The 21,941-nt window shown below is 36.0% G+C and overlaps 2 protein-coding genes across 6 annotated transcripts in view; one reads left to right on the top strand and one right to left on the bottom strand.

The window, feature by feature from the left end:
• LOC105474038 (protein phosphatase, Mg2+/Mn2+ dependent 1H) overlaps positions 1-21,941 on the bottom strand; it is a 366,109-nt gene that overhangs the window by 3,723 nt on the left and 340,445 nt on the right. The window lies entirely within an intron of this gene.
• Positions 1-21,941, top strand: part of LOC105474040 (MON2 homolog, regulator of endosome-to-Golgi trafficking) — a 143,717-nt gene that overhangs the window by 106,847 nt on the left and 14,929 nt on the right. For all 5 annotated transcript variants that reach the window (XM_011728345.3, XM_071071518.1, XM_011728347.3 and 2 more), the window contains 4 exons: positions 7,199-7,259; positions 9,299-9,422; positions 14,548-14,755; positions 17,615-17,697. In XM_011728345.3, the coding sequence (XP_011726647.1) occupies positions 7,199-7,259; positions 9,299-9,422; positions 14,548-14,755; positions 17,615-17,697 (476 nt within the window). The remainder of the gene's footprint in view (positions 1-7,198; positions 7,260-9,298; positions 9,423-14,547; positions 14,756-17,614; positions 17,698-21,941) is intronic.

The following is a 21,941-nucleotide window of genomic DNA, read 5'->3' as shown; positions in this document are numbered from 1 at the left end:
GGCACATTATATCTTCAGTTGCTCTAAAAACAGTTGTCTTTATTCATTAACAAAGTAATTGATTATTAAGGTTGCTAGATTGTATTAAAAACACCTGGATTAGCCATTTATCCATTGGGTACATTATCCATGAACAATGGAGATTTTTGCTTTTTGTATTATTTTTAGTTATAAGACAGGAATATCATATATAAAACAATACGAATGCATCATATTTAAGCATTTTAACTTAATAAAACTAAGACGATTCATTTTTTAATTTGATGCCCATTGAGCATTATAAGAGAAAAACAATGTTAGAAAATCAGTGCATTACCAGAATAAATCGGATGAGTGGCAATATAATGATCAGCTCTTTAAGATGTTTAGATTTCTTAGGGAATAATAATTTTCATTTTATGGTATCTAATTTAAAGCTTGTATTTAGGATGCTATTTTGACCCCTCACTGAACTACTTACTGTAGGATGATTGGAACACAGACTACGTTTTTTGAATGAAGAATTTGCTGAGGTCCACCTAGAGCTGTGCTATTCAGTACAGTAGCAATCACTGGTTACAAATGACTAATTAAAACCAAACTTTAAATAAAATTAAAATTTTCTTCAGTCTCTCTAGGCATGTTTTAAGTACTCATTGCCATGGGTGACTAGCAGCTGCCACACTGGGTAGAGCAGATTATTGGACATTTCCATCATCACAGAAAGTTGTGTTGGGCAGGACAGATCTAAAGCGTGCCCTTTTACTAAATGTGGACTTGTCTGTAATAGCTGTAATAACCAGGCATTATTTAATCCTTCTAGCACAAGTAATTATCCTTTGTGTTACAATGGTGAAATTCTTTTCTGATACAGAGCCTTGCTCTGTTGCCCAGACCCAAGTGCAGCGGTGTGATCACAACTCGCTGCAGCCTCGACCTCCCAGACTCAAGCAATCCTCTCACCTCAGCCTCCTGAGCAGCTGGGACCACAAGTTCATGCCACTACACCTGGCTAATTTTTAAAATTTTTTGTAGAGATGGAGGGTCTCACTATGTTGCCTAGGTGTCTTGAACTCCTGGGCTCAAGTGATCCTCCCACTTCGGCCTCACAAAGTTCTGGGATTACAGACATGAGCCACTGCGCCTGGCCAATTTTTTAAATGTTTGTATCCATCAATCATTTTTTGATATTGTAGAATAATACTGTGTACTGCTAAATAACTGTTTAACATTATTAGTTTGAAACCACTTAAATTACGGGTGTGATGTAGTTGAAGAAAAAACTACATTGGCATATGGATAATGATTGAGTCCACAACAGAATGAATTAACTGAAAAAAATTTTCTTTACTATTCTAATATGATTTAATTATTCAGTAAAGAAAATTTCTGGCCGGGCACGGTGGCTCAAGCCTGTAATCCCAGCACTTTGGGAGGCCGAGATGGGCGGATCACGAGGTCAGGAGATCGAGACCATGCTGGCTAACACGGTGAAACCCCGTCTATACTAAAAAATACAAAAAGTTAGCCGGGCGAGGTGGCGGGCGCCTGTAGTCCCAGCTACTCGGGAGGCTGAGGCAGGAGAATGGCGTGAACCCAGGAGGCGGAGCTTGCAGTGAGCTGAGATCCGGCCACTGCACTCCAGCCTGGGCGACAGAGCAAAACTCCATCTCAAAAAAAAAAAAAAAAAAAAAAAAGAAAATTTCTAGGGTGCAGAAGATTAACTTGCATTTCCCCTATAAAAGTTTGTCTTGTATTTCAGAATTTAAAATAATAATAGGTGATCCTAATTTCTGTCTTGCAAGTGGTCAGACTTTGTTTTGTATTTTATATATTTTTCACTTCTAGAAATGTTATTGATACCAATGTAAGCATATTGTGTTTCTGAAGGAAAAATTATATGCACTCATAAACTATATTCAAACAAATTATGTTTTCATCTTTAAAATAACTCTGAAAATTTGAGTTCCTTCATAGACATAAGAACCTGAGTCACTTAATTTGTGTCAAGCACAAAGGTTGAGAAATTTAAATTTTTCCTTTTATTTTCTAATTTTCTATATATGCTTAATGCCCCATTAACAAATTGAATAAGCTTTCAGATCAGCTTTTTTTTTTTTTTTTTTTTTTTGCAATGAGTAAAACTTCTTTAAGTATTGCTTTCCCTAGCCAGATGTGGTGACACACCTGTAATCCCAGCTACTTTGGGAGGCTGAGGTGGGAGGATTGCTGAAGCCCAGGAGTTCAAATCCAGCCTGAACAACATAGCAATATCCTGTCTATATATAAAAAAAGTTTTTCTATGTAAAATAATATTTTATATAATTTTGTATCAATGCAGTTGTATACTTTCATTTAAAATTTTGGCTCTAAATTTAGAAGTTTTTATTTGCTTGTTTTTGTTTTTCTTGAGATAGTTTTTCTGCCATCTTCCTTATTCTTGAGTTTCTTATTAAATATTCTTCACTTTCTGGACTTTATTCTTATTTTATTAAATCTCGTTTTCCGGAGAGTTTTTTTAATATAGAAAAGTGAACACTGGAACCAACGGCCAAATAATAGTATTGTACATAATTTTGTATCAATGTAGTTGTTTAATTTCATTTCAAATATTTTGCCTGATTATGGCTCTACTTATCTTAAAGGTTTGAATATGTTTGGTGTGTTGGAAAATACATTACTTAAGAAGCAGCCAGCATAGTGGATAAGAGCATTGGCTTGGCAACCAGACTACCTGGATTCAAATCCCAGTAGTACTGCTTTGTACTGCTTTTTAGACAAGTTATTAAACCTTTCAGTGACTCATTTTTCTCACTGTTAAATGTCAGTAGTAATGCTGCCTAACTTATAGGGTTATTGTGAGGATTAAATCATTTAAAATGAGTGAATGCTTAGAATAGTACCTGGCATGTAAGTACTCTAAAATGCTTGTTACCGCTATTATTGTCATTAATGTTTTTTCTTTCTTTTAGAAAAGGTGACATTATACATGTTAATTCCTATGAAACAACTATATTTTAAACCAGAATTCTAAAGGCCAAAACTCTAAATAACTGAGACTTAGAAATTTAGCTCTAAATTTGGAGGTTTTTGTTTGTTTGTTTTTATTTTACTTGAGACAGTGTCTTGATTTGTCACCCAGACTGCAGTGAAGTCGCATGTTCATGGCTCACTGCAGCCTTGACCTCCTGACCTCAAGTGATTCTCCCACCTCAGCCTCCCTTGTAACTCAGACTATAGGCGTACACCACCACACTCAGCTAATTTTTGTATTTTTTTGTAGAGACGGGATTTTGCCATGTTGCCCAGGCTTGGAGTTACTTTTAATGGCTAAAAAATAATAAAACTTCTAAATTCAGCTCTCAAGTAACACAGCATCAGTATTCCAAGTTATGGTTATTCTAGTTATAGACTGAAGCTTTCTACTCCATGGAGTAGTTGATGAACACACTAAATTGAGAGTCAGGAGACCTGTGACCTGGTTCTGACTTGCTGTCTACTTTCTGTTGATCATGAGCTGGTCCTTTCCCATCACTAGGCATTATTTTCTTTATTTGAAAGACAAAAAGAAGGCCAGCCGGAGTGTGTAATCCCAGCACTTTGTGAGGCCAAGTTGGGAGGATTGCTTGGGCCCAGGAGTTTAACACCAGCCTGGGCAACATAGTGAGACTCCGCCTCTACAAAAAAAATTTAAAATTAGCCAGGTGTGGTGGCGTGTGCCTGTAGTCCCCACTACTTGGGATGCTGAGGTGGGATGATTGCTTGAACCCGGGAGGTTGAGATTGCAGTGAGCTGTGATTGTGCCACCGCACTCCAGCCTGGGCAACAGAGTGAGACCCTGTCTCAAAAAAGAAAGATGAAAAGTTATTTGTTAGAGTAATTGTAAAGGTCCTTGAATGTTTTTAAACAGCCTTTTTAACTTACAGCTTATATTGGATAAAGCCAGTTTAGTTTTTGTTTCATAGATCAAAAATACTTTAAAGCTCAAATAGAAAGCTTTTATTGGTCAGTTGATACTAAAAATGCAGTGTTAAGAGAACTTAAAAACCATGTACATTTTCACAGTTTCATCAGAACAGGTTTTCTCTTTGTTTTTGTTTTCTAAATGACTGATAACTTTGGAGGTCATAAACTTTTAGATTTTAAACTTTACTTAATGCCACATATGTACTATGTTCTATAGCTGAAGTTTATCAGTAGTATTTGAACAGTAGCAAGATTATTTTGGAATGTTGCTTGGAATGGCAAGACTTAATGAATTTAAATAAGACTGATACTTGATCATTTTTTTATATTGGTACCTTTATAAATCCTTTAACCTAATTAATATATACTCTAAGACTTTAAGAATAAACATCTCTCTCTCTCTAATATTCCCCAACCTTTTTGATCTGCAAGATGCTTTGGCAAGGGAATACAATAACACAGAAACTACAAATAAAATCAACTAGAAGAACAGAAAGCCTTTGCATGTCATTGAGGGCTATTATAAGTAAACAGTTTAAGAGAAAGAAAAAGTCAAAGTTGAAAAACATAAGGACTGCAATTTGGTAAACACTTGAAGTCTATTAGAAATTCATTCAGCCAACTTTAAATACCAAAACATGGTAGTTATCAAAGGAGACACAATGGGTGAGTGGGAAGTTATACAATTAATGATCTGTGGACCTTACATTAAAAATCACAAAGGACTGTGCAAAAGAATTGAAAACACATGTTCACACAAAAACTTGGACACTAATGTTCACAGCAGTGTTATTCATAGTAGCAAAAAAGTGAAAGTAACCCAAATGTTTATCAACTACTGTATAGATAAATTGAATGTAGTATATTCATACAGTGGAATATTTTTCAGCCATAAAAAAGGATGAAGTGCTAATGCATGCTCTAACATGGATGAACATTTAAAACATAATGCTAAGTGGAAGAAACTAGACACAAAAGGCCATATATTGTATGATCTTGTTTATGGGATATATGCAGAGTAACAAATCCATAGAGACAAAGTAGATTTATGGTTCCCAGGAGTAGGGGGAAGGGAGATAAGGGGAGTGATTCCTTATGGGTACAGAGTGTTTTTGGGGGGTGATCAAAATGTTCTGGAATTAGAAATGGTGATGTTTGTACAACTTTATGAATATACTAAGGAACACTAAATTGTATCTTTTAAAAGGGTGAATTTTATAATATGTAGATTATATTGCAGCAAAAATTTTAATATGTCATACAGAGAGAACTGACAAAAAGTACAAATAACACTTTATCAGTTTGAAGGCTCTTTTTTATTTTAAAGAAAGATTCGTGAAAATAAATTTTTAAAGATTACTGTAGTTTTCAAATTTAAGGAATTTAAGATCTTACATGACTCATTTGTAACTTGCAGTATTGACCATTGCCCCTTTAACTTATACATAAATTCTGTTAATCAGCATTTTTAAAGCTCAATCGATGTTTTTGATATGTTTGCTAGTTATAAATTAAATAACTATTAGTTATTCAGTTTTTAGTTTTATATGCTACTCTCTTCCCTCATCATATGATATCTTAAAAATCTAGTTCAGTGTTTCTGGTATATGATCCAAATAGTATTAATATTATTAATGTGTGTTGAAATAAACTAATATACCTTAGCACATGCTGTACACACTAAAAGTATTAATATTATTAGTGTGTATATTTCTATAACATGGAAACATACTATAATATAGAAACAATATAGAAACACTGAACTATAATATAGAAATATACACACTAATAATATAGAAACATACACACTAATAATATTATTTTATTTTTTTGCTTCTTCATTTTTTGTTGATAATCAACTCATCCTTAGTTACCTCCACCATCATCACAAATCTTTTAATATTACTAAGCCCTTACCTTCCTTGGTTATAAATTAAACACAACTTTTGTCTCTAGAGATGCAGATATAGTCTGTGAAGCTGCTTTGATGGCAGTGATTGTGAAATTCTTCTGATTGGTTCAGGTTTGGGTAAATTTCTTTCAATTTTTTCCTCTAGTTCCTACTACCGATTTATAGTTAGCTTAGGACTTGGACACCAGAATCTAAGTTCCATGAGAAATGGACTGAGTCTATCTTGTTCACAGCTAGATCTTGAACACCCAAGAATATAATACCTGATGCAAAGTAATTGGTACTCAGTAGATATTTGTTGAATGAAAAATGTCCAAATCAATGAAACCACAGTCTGATGCCCATATATTCCTGTATATAAAATTGTATATTATACTTAATATACAGAAGTATATATTAAACCTAAATGTTCTAATACTATTTTTACATCTACAACATAAAAAAGAATAATGTAGGCTCAAATGTCACATAAATCTAGGTTTAGATTGTGGCCTCGTCATTTACTTAAAGTGTGTTCTCGGGCATATTAGTAGGCATTCTAAGTTTCAGTTCCCTCTTCTGTTGATTATGTAATAATTACTACATGGAATTGCTATGGGAGATTAATATAAATAAAGCTCATAGTACAGTGGCTGCCTAACTTTTTAGCTGTCATTATTCTAACAGTTATTACTATCCTATTCTCAACTGTTTTTAAATAGTATCTTGCTGTTTTTTTAACTTTATGTCCATTTTAATGTTCACTCTTATGAGCCACAGTCTGGAATCCACCACCTTGGTTCTCTCAGAACTATTGATTTCCTTTGTTCTTGTTGGAACAATTTTCTGCTTTAGAAAATCTGCATCAGTCCTCTTCTTTACAGATTTTCTCTCTTTATTGTAAAGATCTTTAATCCATTGTATTTGTTACAAATTAATGACTAATGGACTGTCTCTGAGTGAATAATTCAGCAGCTTCACTAAGGCTCTCTCAAATAACCACCAATATAAGTGAATTCAAGTAACACCACAATGGTAACTTCTGCTCTGCTGCAGATGATATATCTTTACCTTTCATTGTTTTTTCATTCATAATATCGAAAGAAGTTTAGTTCTACAGATTTTATTTAGTTCAAGATTGGACCTAGTGTTTTTGTAGTTAGAGTATCATGTTTGTAATTAGCTTAATAGTTTAAACTAATTACTTTAATTTATAATATTACTCTTCTAAATAAATAATAATGCCCCAACCTGGGTTGGAAGACATAATTTTATGACATTTGAATACTGTTTATCTATTTTGTTTGTATTTGCAGGGAATATTTTATCTTTAAAAATCAAGTATTTTGTTTATTTTTTTAGCATACCTCCAGATAATCTCTCTATTCAAGAGTTTCAAAGAAATGAAAATATTGATGTCGAGGTAAGGAAGCTATTTAAAATGTTTTCCTGTGACCATTTTTGAAACCAAATAGTAAAAGTGTTTGAACTATACAGTTGCTGAAAGAATAAAGTAATAGGTTAAGATTAAAACAAAGCATTAAAACTCTTACAGGTTAAATGTTGATGTTTAAAGGACTGACATTTTAAAAGTGACTTCCTTAGATTTGTTATAGTCTTGTGCTTTGTGCATGTTGTCCCAATACTTATTAATACTTCATTTAATACATGTAAAAAGAGTTGATTCAGTGAAATAAATCCATCAGTCAGGGGGCATGTATTTGAGAGCTTACTCTGCAGTTTGACATACCAGATGTTTCTGGTTCAAATTAATCAGTTGCTTGAATTTTTCAATTTTTAATCATCTGTATATACAGCCTATGGAATTCTTAAAGCAAATAGTGTTTTTTAAAGAATGTATTTTGAGGCCAGGCGCAGTGGCTCAAGCCTGTAATCCAAGCACTTTGGGAGGCTGAGATGGGCAGATCCCAAGGTCAGGAGATCGAGACCATCCTGGCTAATTCGGTGAAACCCCGTCTCTACTAAAAATACAAAAAATTAGCCGGGCGTGGTGGCGGGCACATGTAGTCCCAGCTACTCAGGAGGCTGAGGCAGGAGAATGGCGTGAACCCGGGAGGCGGAGCTTGCAGTGAGCCGAGATCACGCCACTGCACTCCAGCCTGGGCGACAGAGCGAGACTCTGTCTCAAAAAAAAAAAGAATATATTTTGAGGCTGGGAATGGTGACTCATACTTGTAATCCTAGTGCTTTGAGAGGCTGAGGCAGGAGGATTGCTTGAGACCAGGAGTTTGAGACCAGCCTATGCAACATAGCAAGACACCATCTCTACAAAAAAAAAAAATTTAAGTTAATTGGGCATAGTGGTTCACACCTATAGTCCTAGTTACTCGGGAGACTGAGGTGAGAGGATCACTTGAGCTCAGGAGTTGGAGGCTTCAGTGAGCTACGACTGTACCACTGTGCTTCAGCCTGGGCAACAGAGCAAGACCCTGTCTCTAAAAAAATAAAAGTAAAAAAATAAGAAATATATTTTAAGGATTGTAAATGGAATTTAAATAAGCAGTTCTTGTGGTTGTGGATTTTTTTGTTGATGGTTAGGGTTTGGGAGGTTTTTTTTCTTTAAGTGGGATAGAGGAACCGTAATATACATTTGGCCAGGTGCGGTGGCCCATGCCTGTAATCTCAGCACTTTGGGAGGCAGAGGCGGGCAGATCATGAGGTCAAGAGATCAAGACCATCCTGGCTAACATGGTGAAACCTCATCTCTACTTAAAAAAAAAAAAATTAGCCGGGTGTGGTGGTGGGCCCCTGTAGTCCCAGCTACTCAGGAGGCTGAGACAGGAGAATGGCGTGAACCGGGAGGTGGAGCTTGCAGTAAGCCGAGATCACGCCACTGCACTCCAGCCTGGGCAACAGAGCGAGACTCCATCTCAAAAATAAATAAATAAATAAATAAAATATACATTTAAAATGCATAGGCATTATATGGAAACAAAATATTGCCTTTTGTGCCATTACTGTATTAAAGCTCTCGTGGACTTTAAAGGGCAAAATAACGTACTACATGTTAGAAATAAACTATTTGACAAAAATGAATATAACTTTAATTTCTCTTACAGCTGGTAGTTTTTGGTTATAAAAAGTGATTTAAATGTTATTCTTAATCCTATTTTGAATATTTTAATTCTAACATGGGTAAATTTTCATATGCTGACTATTTTTCTCTAGAGCCCTATTTGCAGTTATCATGCTGAAGATCAACATTTGTCCAAATAGTAAACAGTTATGGTACTATTTTCTATTAAAGTTACTAAGACAGATGAGAGAAACAGATTAGTAGTCATCCTGTATGCTAACATTAAAATGTTTGTGTACTTCTTTAAAGGAGAGTTCTTTAACTGATTTTCATTTAAAGTAAAATTTAAATTGTACTCTAGAAATTATTTTAGTCAGTCTCTTTCAAGGAAAACAATACATTTGCATTTGCCCCTTTTGTTTTAGGTAGTTCAGCTTATCAGCAATGAGATACTACCTTATGCCAATTTTATTCCTAAGGAATTTGTTGGTCAAATAATGACAATGCTTAACAAGGGCTCAATACATTCTCAGTCATCTTCATTTACAGGTATGTTATTTTAATTTTTTTTAAGTATTAAAAAGTATTGAAGTACTTTTGAAGAAACTGACAGTAGAAATGTTCAATCCTATGATTTTGGTAATGTAAACTGAAGAATGGTAAGGTGATTTTTAGGATTGTAATATAGAACTAAGCTTTATGAGGAGAAATGTTATGACATGACTATTCTGTGGAATAGAATGTTTTTATTCCATGTTTCTATTCTGTGGAATCTGATATATGATCAGAAACACTGAACTAAATCTTTTAAATATCATAATTGCAAACTGTGAAGAATTAAATTGCAGAGCACTTTGTGGAATCTATGGATGTCACTGCAGGCTGACACAAGTTACCAGTTTTGTGAAGTCATAGATTGGAAAGGAATATAAAAATATGAATGTATATTCTGCCACTTAGCAGTCAATTAACCTTTGAGTCTCAGTTTTGTAACCTTTAAAATGGAGATATTAATACCATCTTCTCAGGACTATAAATTACAGAGTTCGTTTAAAAAAATAAGATGCCTCAACATTTTTTAAGGGAATTAACATTTACTCAGTGCCAACTATGTACAAGATACTGTGCTAGAACGTTATCTCATTTCTCAGAACATTTCTGTGAGGATAGGTACGACCATATTATAGGAAAGAAAATTGATTTAGAAAGGTTGAAAAAATAAATTGCTCACAATCTTAGGACTAGAGGCCAAATTCATGCTTAAAAAAGAACTACATGCTTCTTTTCATGATGTAATGCTGCCTTAATTGGGAACCGATATATAAATTACTGTTTGTTATTAATTCTCTTTTTCTAAACCTGAGCTCAAGTCTTAAATTGTGGCATCATCCAGGTGCGGTGATTCATGCCCATAATCCCAGCATTCTGGGATCGCTAGGTGGGATCCCAAGGTGGGAGGATCGCCTGAGGCCACGAGTTTAAGACCAGCCTGGGCAGCATAGTGAGACTGCCTCCATCTCTACAAAAAGTTTTAAAATTAGCTGGGCATGGTGACACATGCCTGTAGTCCTAGCTACTCAGGTGGCTGAGGTGGGATGGCTTGAGCCCAGGAGGCTGAGAGGACAGAGTTATGATTGAACCACTGCATTTTAGAGTGCACTCTGGGCAACAGACCAAGACTCTTGTCTCATATATATGTATATATGATTTTAAAACTACACTTTGGGAGGCCAAGATGGGCAGATCACTTAAGGTCAGGAGTTCAAGACCAGCCTGACCAACATGGTGAAACCCTGCCTCCACTAAAAATAAAAAAATTAGCCGGGTGTGATGGCATGTGTCTGTTATCCCAGCTACACAGGAAGCTGAGGCAGGAAAATTGCTTGAATCCGGGAAGCAGAGGTTGCTGTGAGCCGGGATCACACTACTGTGCTCCAGCCTGGGAGATAGAGCATGACTGTCTCAAAACGAAAAAAGAAAAAAAAAACAAAACTATAAATTTGTGCCATGTAGATCATTAATCCTCAGAATTTACTAGAGCCTTAACTAGCTTCTCCTATTTTGTGCTGCGCATTTTAAAGAGCATTTATGTGTACAGTTTGACCACTAGATGTCTCTCATACTGCTTACTTCACATACTAGGTTTTTTTTTTAGCCCAGTTTTTAAAACTGGCCTGGTAAAGTACGGGTTTAGCAAAGATGAGAATCTCACGGGGAAAATTTAAAAGCCCATTTATCTTAACGTAGCAAACTTTTTATTATTAAGAGTATGCGAAAATATTTAATTTTTAATAAAATACACATTAAGAACAATATTCACAATTAGGCATAAATGTTCAAAGTTAAATAAGGGCTGTTGAGTTACCAAGTATACTTTTCCTGGCAGTTTTCTGATTATATATCTTGCTATTTATAGTATTAAATTTACCAAGACAAGACAGGTGCATGGACATTCTTTCAGTGACTTTGCCATATGACGCATGTCTTCTCAGCATTAACTTGGAGTTTTCTAACACCTGGGAAAGCTTCACGTGTGAGTCCTTCACCACCACAACAATGCTCCTGCTCATTCCTCTCATCAGACAAGGGCGATTTTGCAAGAGTTTCAGTGGGAAATCATTAGGCATCCACTTTACAGTTGTAATTTGGCTCCTTTTGGTTTATTTTTGTTTCGGATCTTAACATACCATGGAAGGACAGCCTTTTTCTTCAGTTAATAGTGTAAAAAAAATAGCATTGACATGGTTAAATTCCCAGGACCTCAGTTTTTTACAGATAAACTAAATGGCTGGTATCCTCGCTTACAAAAGTGTCTTGAACTTGATTGAGCTTATGTTGAGAAATAAAGTTTGTAGTTTTCATTTAAAAAAAAAAAACTTGGAGTTTTCCTTAAACATATACATACAAAACGGTTCCTTGCTAAACAAGGCCAACCTGTAAACACAGAGGTTCCAGTGATGATTGGCCTTTTGCTTTTTTTGAGACGGAGTCTAGCTCTGTTGCCCAAGCTGGAGTGCAGTGGCCGGATCTCAGCTCACTGCAAGCCCCGCCTCCCGGGTTCACGCCATTCTCCTGCCTCAGCCTCCCGAGTAGCTGGGAGTACAGGCGCCCGCCACCTCGCCCGGCTAATTTTTTTTGTATTTTAGTAGAGACGGGGTTTCACCGTGTTAGCCAGGATGGTCTCGATCTCCTGAACTCATGATCCGCCCGTCTCGGCCTCCCAAAGTGCTGGGATTACAGGCCTGAGCCACCGCGCCCGGCCGGCCTTTTGCTTTTAAGTATGATCTGATAGTCAGAGCTCACAGACATTTGAGGAAATTCTCTAACACAAAAGAGAAAGACCAAAACGAATGAAGAGGGAGTAAAAGACATTGGGAGGAAACAGATAAAATGCACAGTCACTGAAAGCATAAAACTACAGTTAGGATGATCAAAGAGATAAAAGACTACAGCAATGAAACAATTTTAAAATGCTACATAAAAGGAACAGTAGAAAAAGAAAGAAGGCTGGGCACGGTGGCTCCCAGCATTTAGGAGGCCGAGGCAGGAGGCTTACAGGAGTTTGAGACCAGCCTAAGCAACATGGCAAAACCCCATCTCTGCAAAGAATACAAATATTAGCTGGGCGAGATAGTACATGACTGTAGTCCCAGCTACTTAGGAGGCTGAGGTGGGAGGATCACCTGAGCCCAGGAGAACAAGGCTGCAATGAGCTGTGATTGTGCCACTGCACTCCAGCCTGGGTGACAGACTAGAGACTCTGTCTTTTTCAAAAACAAAAAAACAAGAAAGAACTCATAGAAACTAAAGATGTGATGACAAATTTAGTGAAAGGTTGAAAGGAGAAGTAAAATGAATCCAAGGAGTCTAACATCTGACAAAGAGAGAACAAAGAAAATCTAAGAGAAGGAATTATCAAGGAAATAAACTGAAGAACTGAAGAAAAAAACTTCCGGATTAAAAATAGTGCCAAAAACAGTGAAAGAAAAAAGACCCACAGTCAGGCATGTCATTATGAAATATCAGAATACCTGGGATAAAGATAAGACCCTAAAAGATTTCAGAAAGAAAAAAAAAAGTTCAGTACAAAAGACATTGGAGGCCAGGCACAGTGGCTTATGCCTGTAATCCCAGCACTTTCGGAGGGCAAGACGGGTGATCACTTGAAGTCAAGAGTTCAAGACTATCCTGGCCAACACAGTGAAACCCTGTCTCTACTTAAAAAAAATACAAAAATTAGCCAGGTGTGTGCCTGTAGTCCCAGCTACTCGGGAGTCTGAGGTGGGAGGATCTCTTGAACCTGGGAGGCGGAGGTTGCAGTAAGCTGAGGTCACGCCACTGCACTCCAGCCAGGGCAACAGAGTGAAGACCCTGTCTCAAAAAAAAAGAAAAACACACACACACACACACACACAAAAACAGACATTGGAATTCTCAGAGGCAGTATTGGATGCTAAAAGACATTGAAGCAGTTGTAAATGGAAAGGACTTTTAACATGGAAGCTCCATGTTAAAAACTCATACTGTTGGCCAAGTATGAGTGTAAAACAGTAATTCTCCAATTTCAGCATGCATCATAATCAACCGGAGGATAAGCAATTGCTGAATTGTACCCCTGAATTTCTGATTCAGTAAGACTGGGTGACATGTGAATTTACATTTCTAACAAGTTTTCTGGTAATGCTGATGCTGCAGGGTACCTTTTTGAGTACCATAATATGTGACATTTTCAGAGGTACATGCTCTCAAAAGTTTTACTTCTCATTCATTCTTTCTTAGAAAGCTACTTCAAAATATGCTCTGTAAAAACAAAGTGGTAAACAAAGGAAAATCAGGCATGAGGCTGGGCGCTGTGGCTCACGCCTGTAATCCTAGCACTTTGGGAGGCCAAGTGGGTGGATCACGAGGTCAGGAGATCAAGACCATCCTGGCTAACACAGTGAAACACCGACTCTACCAAAAATACAAAAATAGCTGGGTGTGGTGGCACGTGCCTGTAGTCCCAGCTATTCAGGAGGCTGAGGCAGGAGAATTACTTGAACCCAGGAAGCGGAGGTTGTGGTGAGCCAAGATTGCACCACTGCACTCCTGCCTGGGCAACAAGAGAAGACTCCATCTCAAAAAAAAAAAAAAAGGAGAAAAAGAAGGCATGAGATCTTGGAAGTGGGATCTAACTCAAGAGATAATGGAAACAATTTCCAGGGTGATGGCAAAGACTAGTTTCAGGATATGGCAGAACAGCGTGTCTAGAGAGCAACTGCCAGACTGGAGCAGAGGTCACGTTCCAGGAAAGAAGTTGTTGGGAGAGGGAAAAAGAGAGAAAAAGAGATTAATGCAAGTTTGACCACATGAAAAACTATTGTGAAGTATATTTTATAGTGCTGTTTTATAGTATAGAAAGACCAAGTCAAGAAATATGTTGAATAGAAGTGATGAGGATCTTGCCTTGTTTTTGATCTTGTGAGGGAGAATTTGTTTCTCTCTCTCTCTCTCTACACACACACATACACACACAACACAATTTCACTATATGTATGCTATTAGCTATAGGTTGTTCTAGATGCCTTTCACCAGATTGAGGAATTTCCCTCTATTCCTAGTTTGCTATGCATTGTTATCATTAAAGCTCATTGATTTAACTTTTATTAACCATCAAAATTTGTTAATTTTACAGAAGCAGAGATTGATATTCGTTTGAGAGAGGAATTTTCTAAAATGTGTTTTGAAACATTGCTTCAGTTTTCCTTCAGTAATAAAGTCACAACACCTCAAGAAGGCTACATCTCACGAATGGCACTCTCAGTGCTTTTAAAGAGGTCCCAAGATGTTCTACATCGCTATATAGAGGATGAAAGATTAAGTGGTAAATGCCCTCTTCCAAGGTATATATTTCATTTTATTAAAGAAATAAATGTATTGTTGTACTAATTGTTGATAACAAGGAAAATTCTGAAAAGCAAGTATTTTTGTAAGTGATCTGAACTAAGCTGAAGTTGTTTATAATCTTATCCTATATGGTGTAAATATTCACAGGTTTTCCTGTAGACATATTAACATGTTTTGTTATGGGGTACTTTTTTAGACCCATCATGGAGGTTATGTAACATATGATACATAGGTACCAAATTACCTTTTTGAATTAAAAAAATAAATAAACTGAATTCCAAAATATATCTTCTCCCAGAGATTTCCAGATAAGGACTTGTGGATCTGTATGAACACATGATATTATTTCTCTATAGTGAAAATCATAGGCCGGGCGCGGTGGCTCACGCCTGTAATCCCAGCACTTTGGGAGGCCGAGGCGGGCGGATCACAAGGTCAGGAGATCGAGACCACGGTGAAACCCCGTCTCTACTAAAAATACAAAAAATTAGCCGGGTGCGGTTGTGGGCGCCTGTAGTCCCAGCTACTCGGGAGGCTGAGGCAGGAGAATGGCGTGAACCCGGGAGGCGGAGCTTGCAGTGAGCCGAGATCGCGCCACTGCACTCCAGCCTGGGCGACAGAGCGAGCCTCCGTCTCAAAAAAAAAAAAAAAAAAAAAAAAAAGAAAATCATAAATCATATTTTAGGAATATCCTAGTTTGTTTTACAGTCATTTGCAGGTTTCTCTCTGTGTCAGCTAGCCTGATCTTAGGTCTTCTTTTCATCCCATCTGCTTAATTAAGCCCATGGACCTAAACTGGTTTATTTCTCATCTATTCAACCTGTGTCAGTGGAAGGGGCACTAGGCTCTCCTGGTCAGCCAAGGCTAATCAGAGTTGGAGTACAGACCAGAATTCAACAAAGGATGCAGTCATACATTTGAGTTAGGTTGCAAATCTACTTTTAATGTGGAAATTAGAGTTTAAGACATAGCAAATGAAGCCAACAGAAAATAACATGGGAAAACATAGTTATCAAAGTCAGGAAAGACAAAAATCATTGTTGCCATCTCATAAGGTAGGACTAGAGAGGCAAATCACCAGCATTAAATCTTTGTGCACATTTTAATTTACTTATAATAAATTTCTGAAGTTGGAATTGACCTGTCAAAAGACACAGACATTTTATAGCTTTTGATATGCATTAACCAAATTTCCCAACAGAGATTTATACCAATTTACATTCTCCCAATGTCCCTTTCCTTAATTTTTAGCATTTTAAAATTATTTGCCAGTTTATCATTTATCTTTTTCTAATTTGGTGAATGAAAAATAGTCATATGGTAGTTTGCTTTCATTTTTTAATTACCAATGCATATTAGCTATTTGTATTTCTTCTTTTAGAATCCAGTGTATTTTGAATTTCTAGAACATAAATTATAACTTCTCATACTCAAATTTATACACAAAAACACTCCAAAGACAGATGTTAGTAATTTGGTTATGGGCATGATTGAAAATTGATTTCTGAAGTATACTTGGAAATGCGGTAATAAGGTTGTTTTGAGTGGAATATTGTTAGAATATATTTATATATTATAAAATATTATTTGATTTCAGAAGAAAACTTTCACTTTATTTTTTAATGTTCTAAGTCTTTACTTTTTAACAACTACCTTTAAATTGAGCCTTATTTATAATTGTCCTATGAAGTTATATTGTATTTTTCTGTGTTTGTTGCAGTATCATTAAATTGTTTTCTAAAAAGCTACATTGCAACACAATAAAATACTTCAATGCTTACAATAGGAAGTCTTGAAATAGCACCCTGACATGGTATTAGAAAAGTCTTATCTGTACAATAACACAGATGCACACCAGGAATGGGGAGGGATGAGGGCGGGCCATAGACCAGAAGAGCTTTGTTTCTGTGAGGAGAAAGAAGGGAATCAAGCTACTCTTGTTGACCCTTTACTCCAAGTTCATTCTTCATTGCTAATGTCTCCAAATAGTGCTACCTTAGGATTGATTTCCAGCATGTTTCTTGTTTGTAGTATTAGAAAGTTAAATAAGTACCACTGTAATTTTGAATATACTTTCATCAGCATGGTAAAATATATGCCATGTGGTAATAGTAGTCTTGTTTCCATTTAAACTTTGGCAAAGCTCTTTTAGTACTAATTAGTTTAAAAAAAAAAACATACAAACTTGTAGAGAGGTTTTAAAAGCATATATTATAAAATGTTTTAAGGGCAGGGCACAGTGGCTCATGCCTGTAATCCCAGCACTTTAGGAAGCCGAGGCAGGAGGATCACTTTGCAGGGCGATCACTTGAGCCTAGGAGTTCGAGACCAGCATGGGCAGCATAGCAAGACTTTGTTTCTACTTAAAAAAAAAAAAATTAGCCAGACAACGTGGCATGCACCTGTAGTCCCAGCTACTCAGGAGGCTAAGTGGGAGGATCACTTGAGCCCAAGTAAAGGCTGCAGTGAGCTGTGATCTCACCATTGCACTCCAGCCTAAGTGACAGAGCAAGACCCTGTCTCAAAAAATCAATAAATAAAAATAAAACATTTTAATTTTAAGTAATGTGAAATATCTTACAAATAAATTTAATTTTTCATGAGTAGATTGCCCCACCCCTTTCTTAATTGATAAGTTATGGCAAGAATAACTACAAATTTGATTTGCACACTGAAGTACATATAAATAAAATTATTTTTACTTTTATATGCATTTAAAACTAACATTAACCTTGCATTGTATTGTGTTCAGTATTTTTCAAAAGTTCATCTATTTGCACAAACTTAGTTTAAAAAACAAACACACCTGGTAACTTTAAAATCTTAATGGAAATGATTTCCTATCTCTTTTTTAGGCAACAAGTAACAGAAATTATATTTGTTTTAAAAGCAGTCAGTACTCTTATTGATTCACTTAAGAAAACTCAGCCTGAGAATGGTAAGTACAGTCAGTACTCTTATTGATTCACTTAAGAAAACTCAGCCTGAGAATGGTAAGTGCTTAGAAACTCAGTTATTTTAAATTCATAGCATTTATGTTCTATTTGTGATGGACTTTTGTATTACTATTAATTTAACTGAATTATAGGAACATAACAGTCATTAGACTTCTTTTCTCCAGTTCTTATGACAACAAAACATCAAGTCCATTAGGATGTCAATTAAGTAAAATTAATTTGTAATGTTTTCATTTTTTATGAGGCAGTCTACCTGACTTTTTTTTTTTTTTTTTTTTTTTACTAAATTGTTCTGAAGTCAGGGTATTGCAAGAACAATCCATATTTCATATATTTTTTAATGTAGATCATTGACTTATTTGGGGAGAGATGGAAAAGGGCTTTATCTTCTGTTTGTACTGATTTACTTTATAGATACAAACTGTATAAATAATTTTGAATCATTTTTATCATTCTTTCTCATTTATTTGCCCTTTCTGTTATTCATTCCTATCCAGTCCATTCTTTACATGATAGCCAGAAATGATTTTTCTATAGTAGGGCTTTGATCATTTATTTCCTCATCCTCTCAAAGCAAAAAAGTATTTTTCATTTACTGTTTCCTACCAAGTTGCAAAGAATACTGCACTCTGACTCCATTCTAGTCACACTTCATTTTCCACAATAGATTTCATTTCCCCTACTCTCCACTAAACTAAAATTCTCAATCTTCCCAAATTTTTCCAACCTTTTGTTTATTTCATTATCCAGCTTGTATCGACCTGTTTGGAATACCACCCTACTTTTAAACCTTGTTTTTAATCTCTTAAAGGTAAATAATTCATCTTTTCATTGAATGCAAAGCTTTTTTATGCGTACTTGTCTTGAAGCACTCTATTTGTATTACAATTATGCATGTACATGACTCATCTCCCTTTACATTGTTAAGATTTTTTGAGAGGATTTTCAGACCATGTTTTGTTCTATTTTGAATCCTCTACAACATTGCTTTTCAAAGTATGGTTTGTTGGACCAGCCATTGATTGGCTTCAACAGTTTTGTTACTGGTCTGGGACAAAATAGTGAGCTGGCATCAGAATATAAATCAGATGTGTCACTAAACACACTGCTTGGTTCAGCTGACTTTTTTTTATACAAGAAGACATTGTAAAGAAGAAAGCAGCATGTTGGTTTACATTCTGGGAAAAGCTTCTTATTTTGTAGCAGATTGGCACTTTAAGGAGCATTACTTTCAATACCCAAGAAAAAAGGAGATTCCTAGTAAATTAATGAATGAGTTGTAGGATATTTATTCCTGTCAACTATTATATAAGTGGAGTAAATATGTATTTTTCTTTTCTTAAAATTCACCCATTGGTACTTTGGCCCAGAAAGGGTATTATACTAAATCTTAAGAGGCAGTACACTTGTATTTATTCAACCCAAAGGGAGGGATGGAATTTCTAAGAAAAAGCCTGGGGCAATGTCCTGAATTTATCCTATTAGAGTTCAGATTTGGGTTTTCCTAAAATAGTGTTCTGGGCTGGTGCAGTGGCTCACATGTGCAATCCCAACACTTTGGGAGCCTGAGGTGGGAGGATTGCTTGAGTCTAGCAGTCTGAGACCATCCTGGACGATGTAGTCAGACCCCATATTTTTTTTTTTTTTTTTTTTTTAAAAGAAGAACCAGAACGTGTATAAAGGGAGAAAAGGAAGCAAAAACTCAGTAAAAAGGTTATATGTATAAGACATTGTAGTAATAGATGATTTAACTAAATGAATATTAAAAATTGTTTAATAGAGTTTGAATTATGTCTCTGGGTCTATGAAGTAAAAATTTGAATGTAAGCATATCAGATGATACAACATTTAGGACGCTGTGGTAAGCTTTATTAAGAAAAAGAATGACTTCCCTATTTGTTTTGGGGCTTTTTTGTGAGAAAAGATGCATTTGTTAGACTTATTTTTGTTTGGGGAGTTTTTTGTTTTTTTGTCTTTTTTCAGACAGGCTCTCGCTCTGTCACCCAGGCTGGGGTGCAATGGTGTGATCGACGCTTACTGCGGCCTTGACCTCCTGGGCTCAAGCAATCCTCCCATCTTAGCCTCCCAAGTAGCTGGGACTGCAGACACGTGCCACCACATTCTGCTAATTGTTTTGTATTTTCAGTAGAGATAGGGTCTTGCCATGTTGGCCAGGCTGGTCTCATACTCCTAAGCTCAAGCAGTCTGCCCACCTTCACCTCCCAAACTGCTGGGATTGCAGGCATGAACCACTGCCCCCCAGCCGAGATTTTGTTTTCATCATTTTGCTTGATCTTTATTTAAAATTTTAAATAGGTAGTATACATACACATGGTCCAAAAATCCAAAACTGTAAAATGATATACAGGGAAAAGTTTTAATATGATCTTTTCCTTATTCTTTATCTGCCCAGTTCTTACTTTACCACAGACAACCATTTGTATTAGTTTGTGGATCCCTGCAGAAGTTTATTTTCTAAATACAAAGCACATATTCTAATACTCCCCCATCCCTGTTTTGTACACAAATGAATATTTGTACACAATGAATTTTGTACACAAATGAATATTTAGAGTCTTGCTCTGTTGCCCAGGCTGGCATGCAGTGGTGCAATCTCAGCTCACTGAAACCTCTGCCTGCCAGGTTTAAACGATTCTCCAGCCTCAGCCTCCTGAGTAGCTGGGACCACCACGTCTGGCTAATTTTTGTATTTTTAGTAGAGATGGGGTTTCACCATGTTGGCCAGGCCTGACCTCAGGTGATCCGCCTGCCTTGGCCTCCCAAAGTGCTAGGATTACAGGCGTGAGACACCACGCCAGCCTAAAACATATTTTAATTTAAGAAATTTGACTTGCTTCCTTTGAGTTTAAGATGTCATCTTAACGTACTTTTGTGTTTTACCGTAATAAATCAAGGGTTAATTTGGTCAATTGACTCTCCATCTGGGACAACCTAGACAGGTTTCATTCTATCTAATCTTTTGTTAAATGATTAGTGTAAAGTTTCACAGGAGACAACTGAAGCAGACTTTTTAAAACTTCTTAGACAGTGGCTTTTAGACTTTTGTATTCTGTTAAGCAGCAAAATTCTTTTTACAAATGAAATGTGATGTGAATTCCCAACATATTAAAACAGAGAAAAGCAGAACAACTCCAGCCTGACTCCTCACCCTCAGCAATACCCATCAGCCCCGTTCCCCGTTTCTTATCACACCCACCCTGAGGAAGCCCCTGTTTGGGAAAAGAGGTTAAATTAACAGTATAGCATTTTTCCAAGATATGTACTAAGGCATGAACATTGATGATGTGTGTTGTCAGTAGATATTGGATGAAAAAAACTCCATAATTGAATTTGGGAACACTGGGTTAAAGTTAAATTTGTTCTTTTACTACAAGCCCTTAATAAATTGATATGAAGACTTTGTCTCCAAAAGGTGAGAGATACGAAACATCTGCCAAACTACTTTATCAGGAGCTTTTTCCTAAGAAGTAAATTGAGGAACACTAGTTTGAGAAACTCATTTCTTTATTTTACAGTGGGAGAAGTAAGATAAAGAGAAATTAAATGACTTGACCAGGGACACCCATCATTGCCTTATTTCAGAAAGAATTTTAGGCAATTGACATCCAGTAAATTGTAGTGAGAAACAGAATCAAAGCTCTCTACACGTAGTATTTATTTTTCTTTAATACTATAATGCCTTTTAGATTTGAGACTTGTTTCACAAAGTTTTAAAAATATCTAAGTCTAAAAAAAATCTTGCATATTGGATGCCCAACATTATGCACAATACTTATAGGAAAATATAACTAATTGGGATGTAACACTTTTGCCCATTCAGTAGCAATAGCATTCAGCTGTACTATTTGTTCATGATAGTGGTGAAGAAGGCAGACATGGTTCCTCCCCACTCAAGTCTACATCTAATGATATACATTAAAGATTAGCAAACAGTACAAGACAACAATGAATCAGTTTGTGACCATTTGTAATTAAAAGTAACATCAAAGATATTACTAGGAAAATCATTAAACATATTTTGTATTTCAAAAGCTTTCTACTTTTAGCAGACAACTGAAAGTTTCTAATTCTTGAAACGTACACTACATCCTCTGGCAATTATATTAAAAATGCCAAAGTTTGGATTATTCTGAATTGCTTTGTTAGCTTTCAGAGCCTTTGCAAATTGAAATACCATTTAAAATGTACTTTATCAAATTTATTA

Source organism: Macaca nemestrina, chromosome 10, assembly GCF_043159975.1.
Source record: "Macaca nemestrina isolate mMacNem1 chromosome 10, mMacNem.hap1, whole genome shotgun sequence".
Classification (NCBI taxonomy): Eukaryota; Metazoa; Chordata; class Mammalia; order Primates; family Cercopithecidae; genus Macaca; species Macaca nemestrina.
The sequence above is the reverse complement of the archived record's forward strand: the minus strand, read 5'-3'. Positions and strand labels throughout refer to the sequence as shown.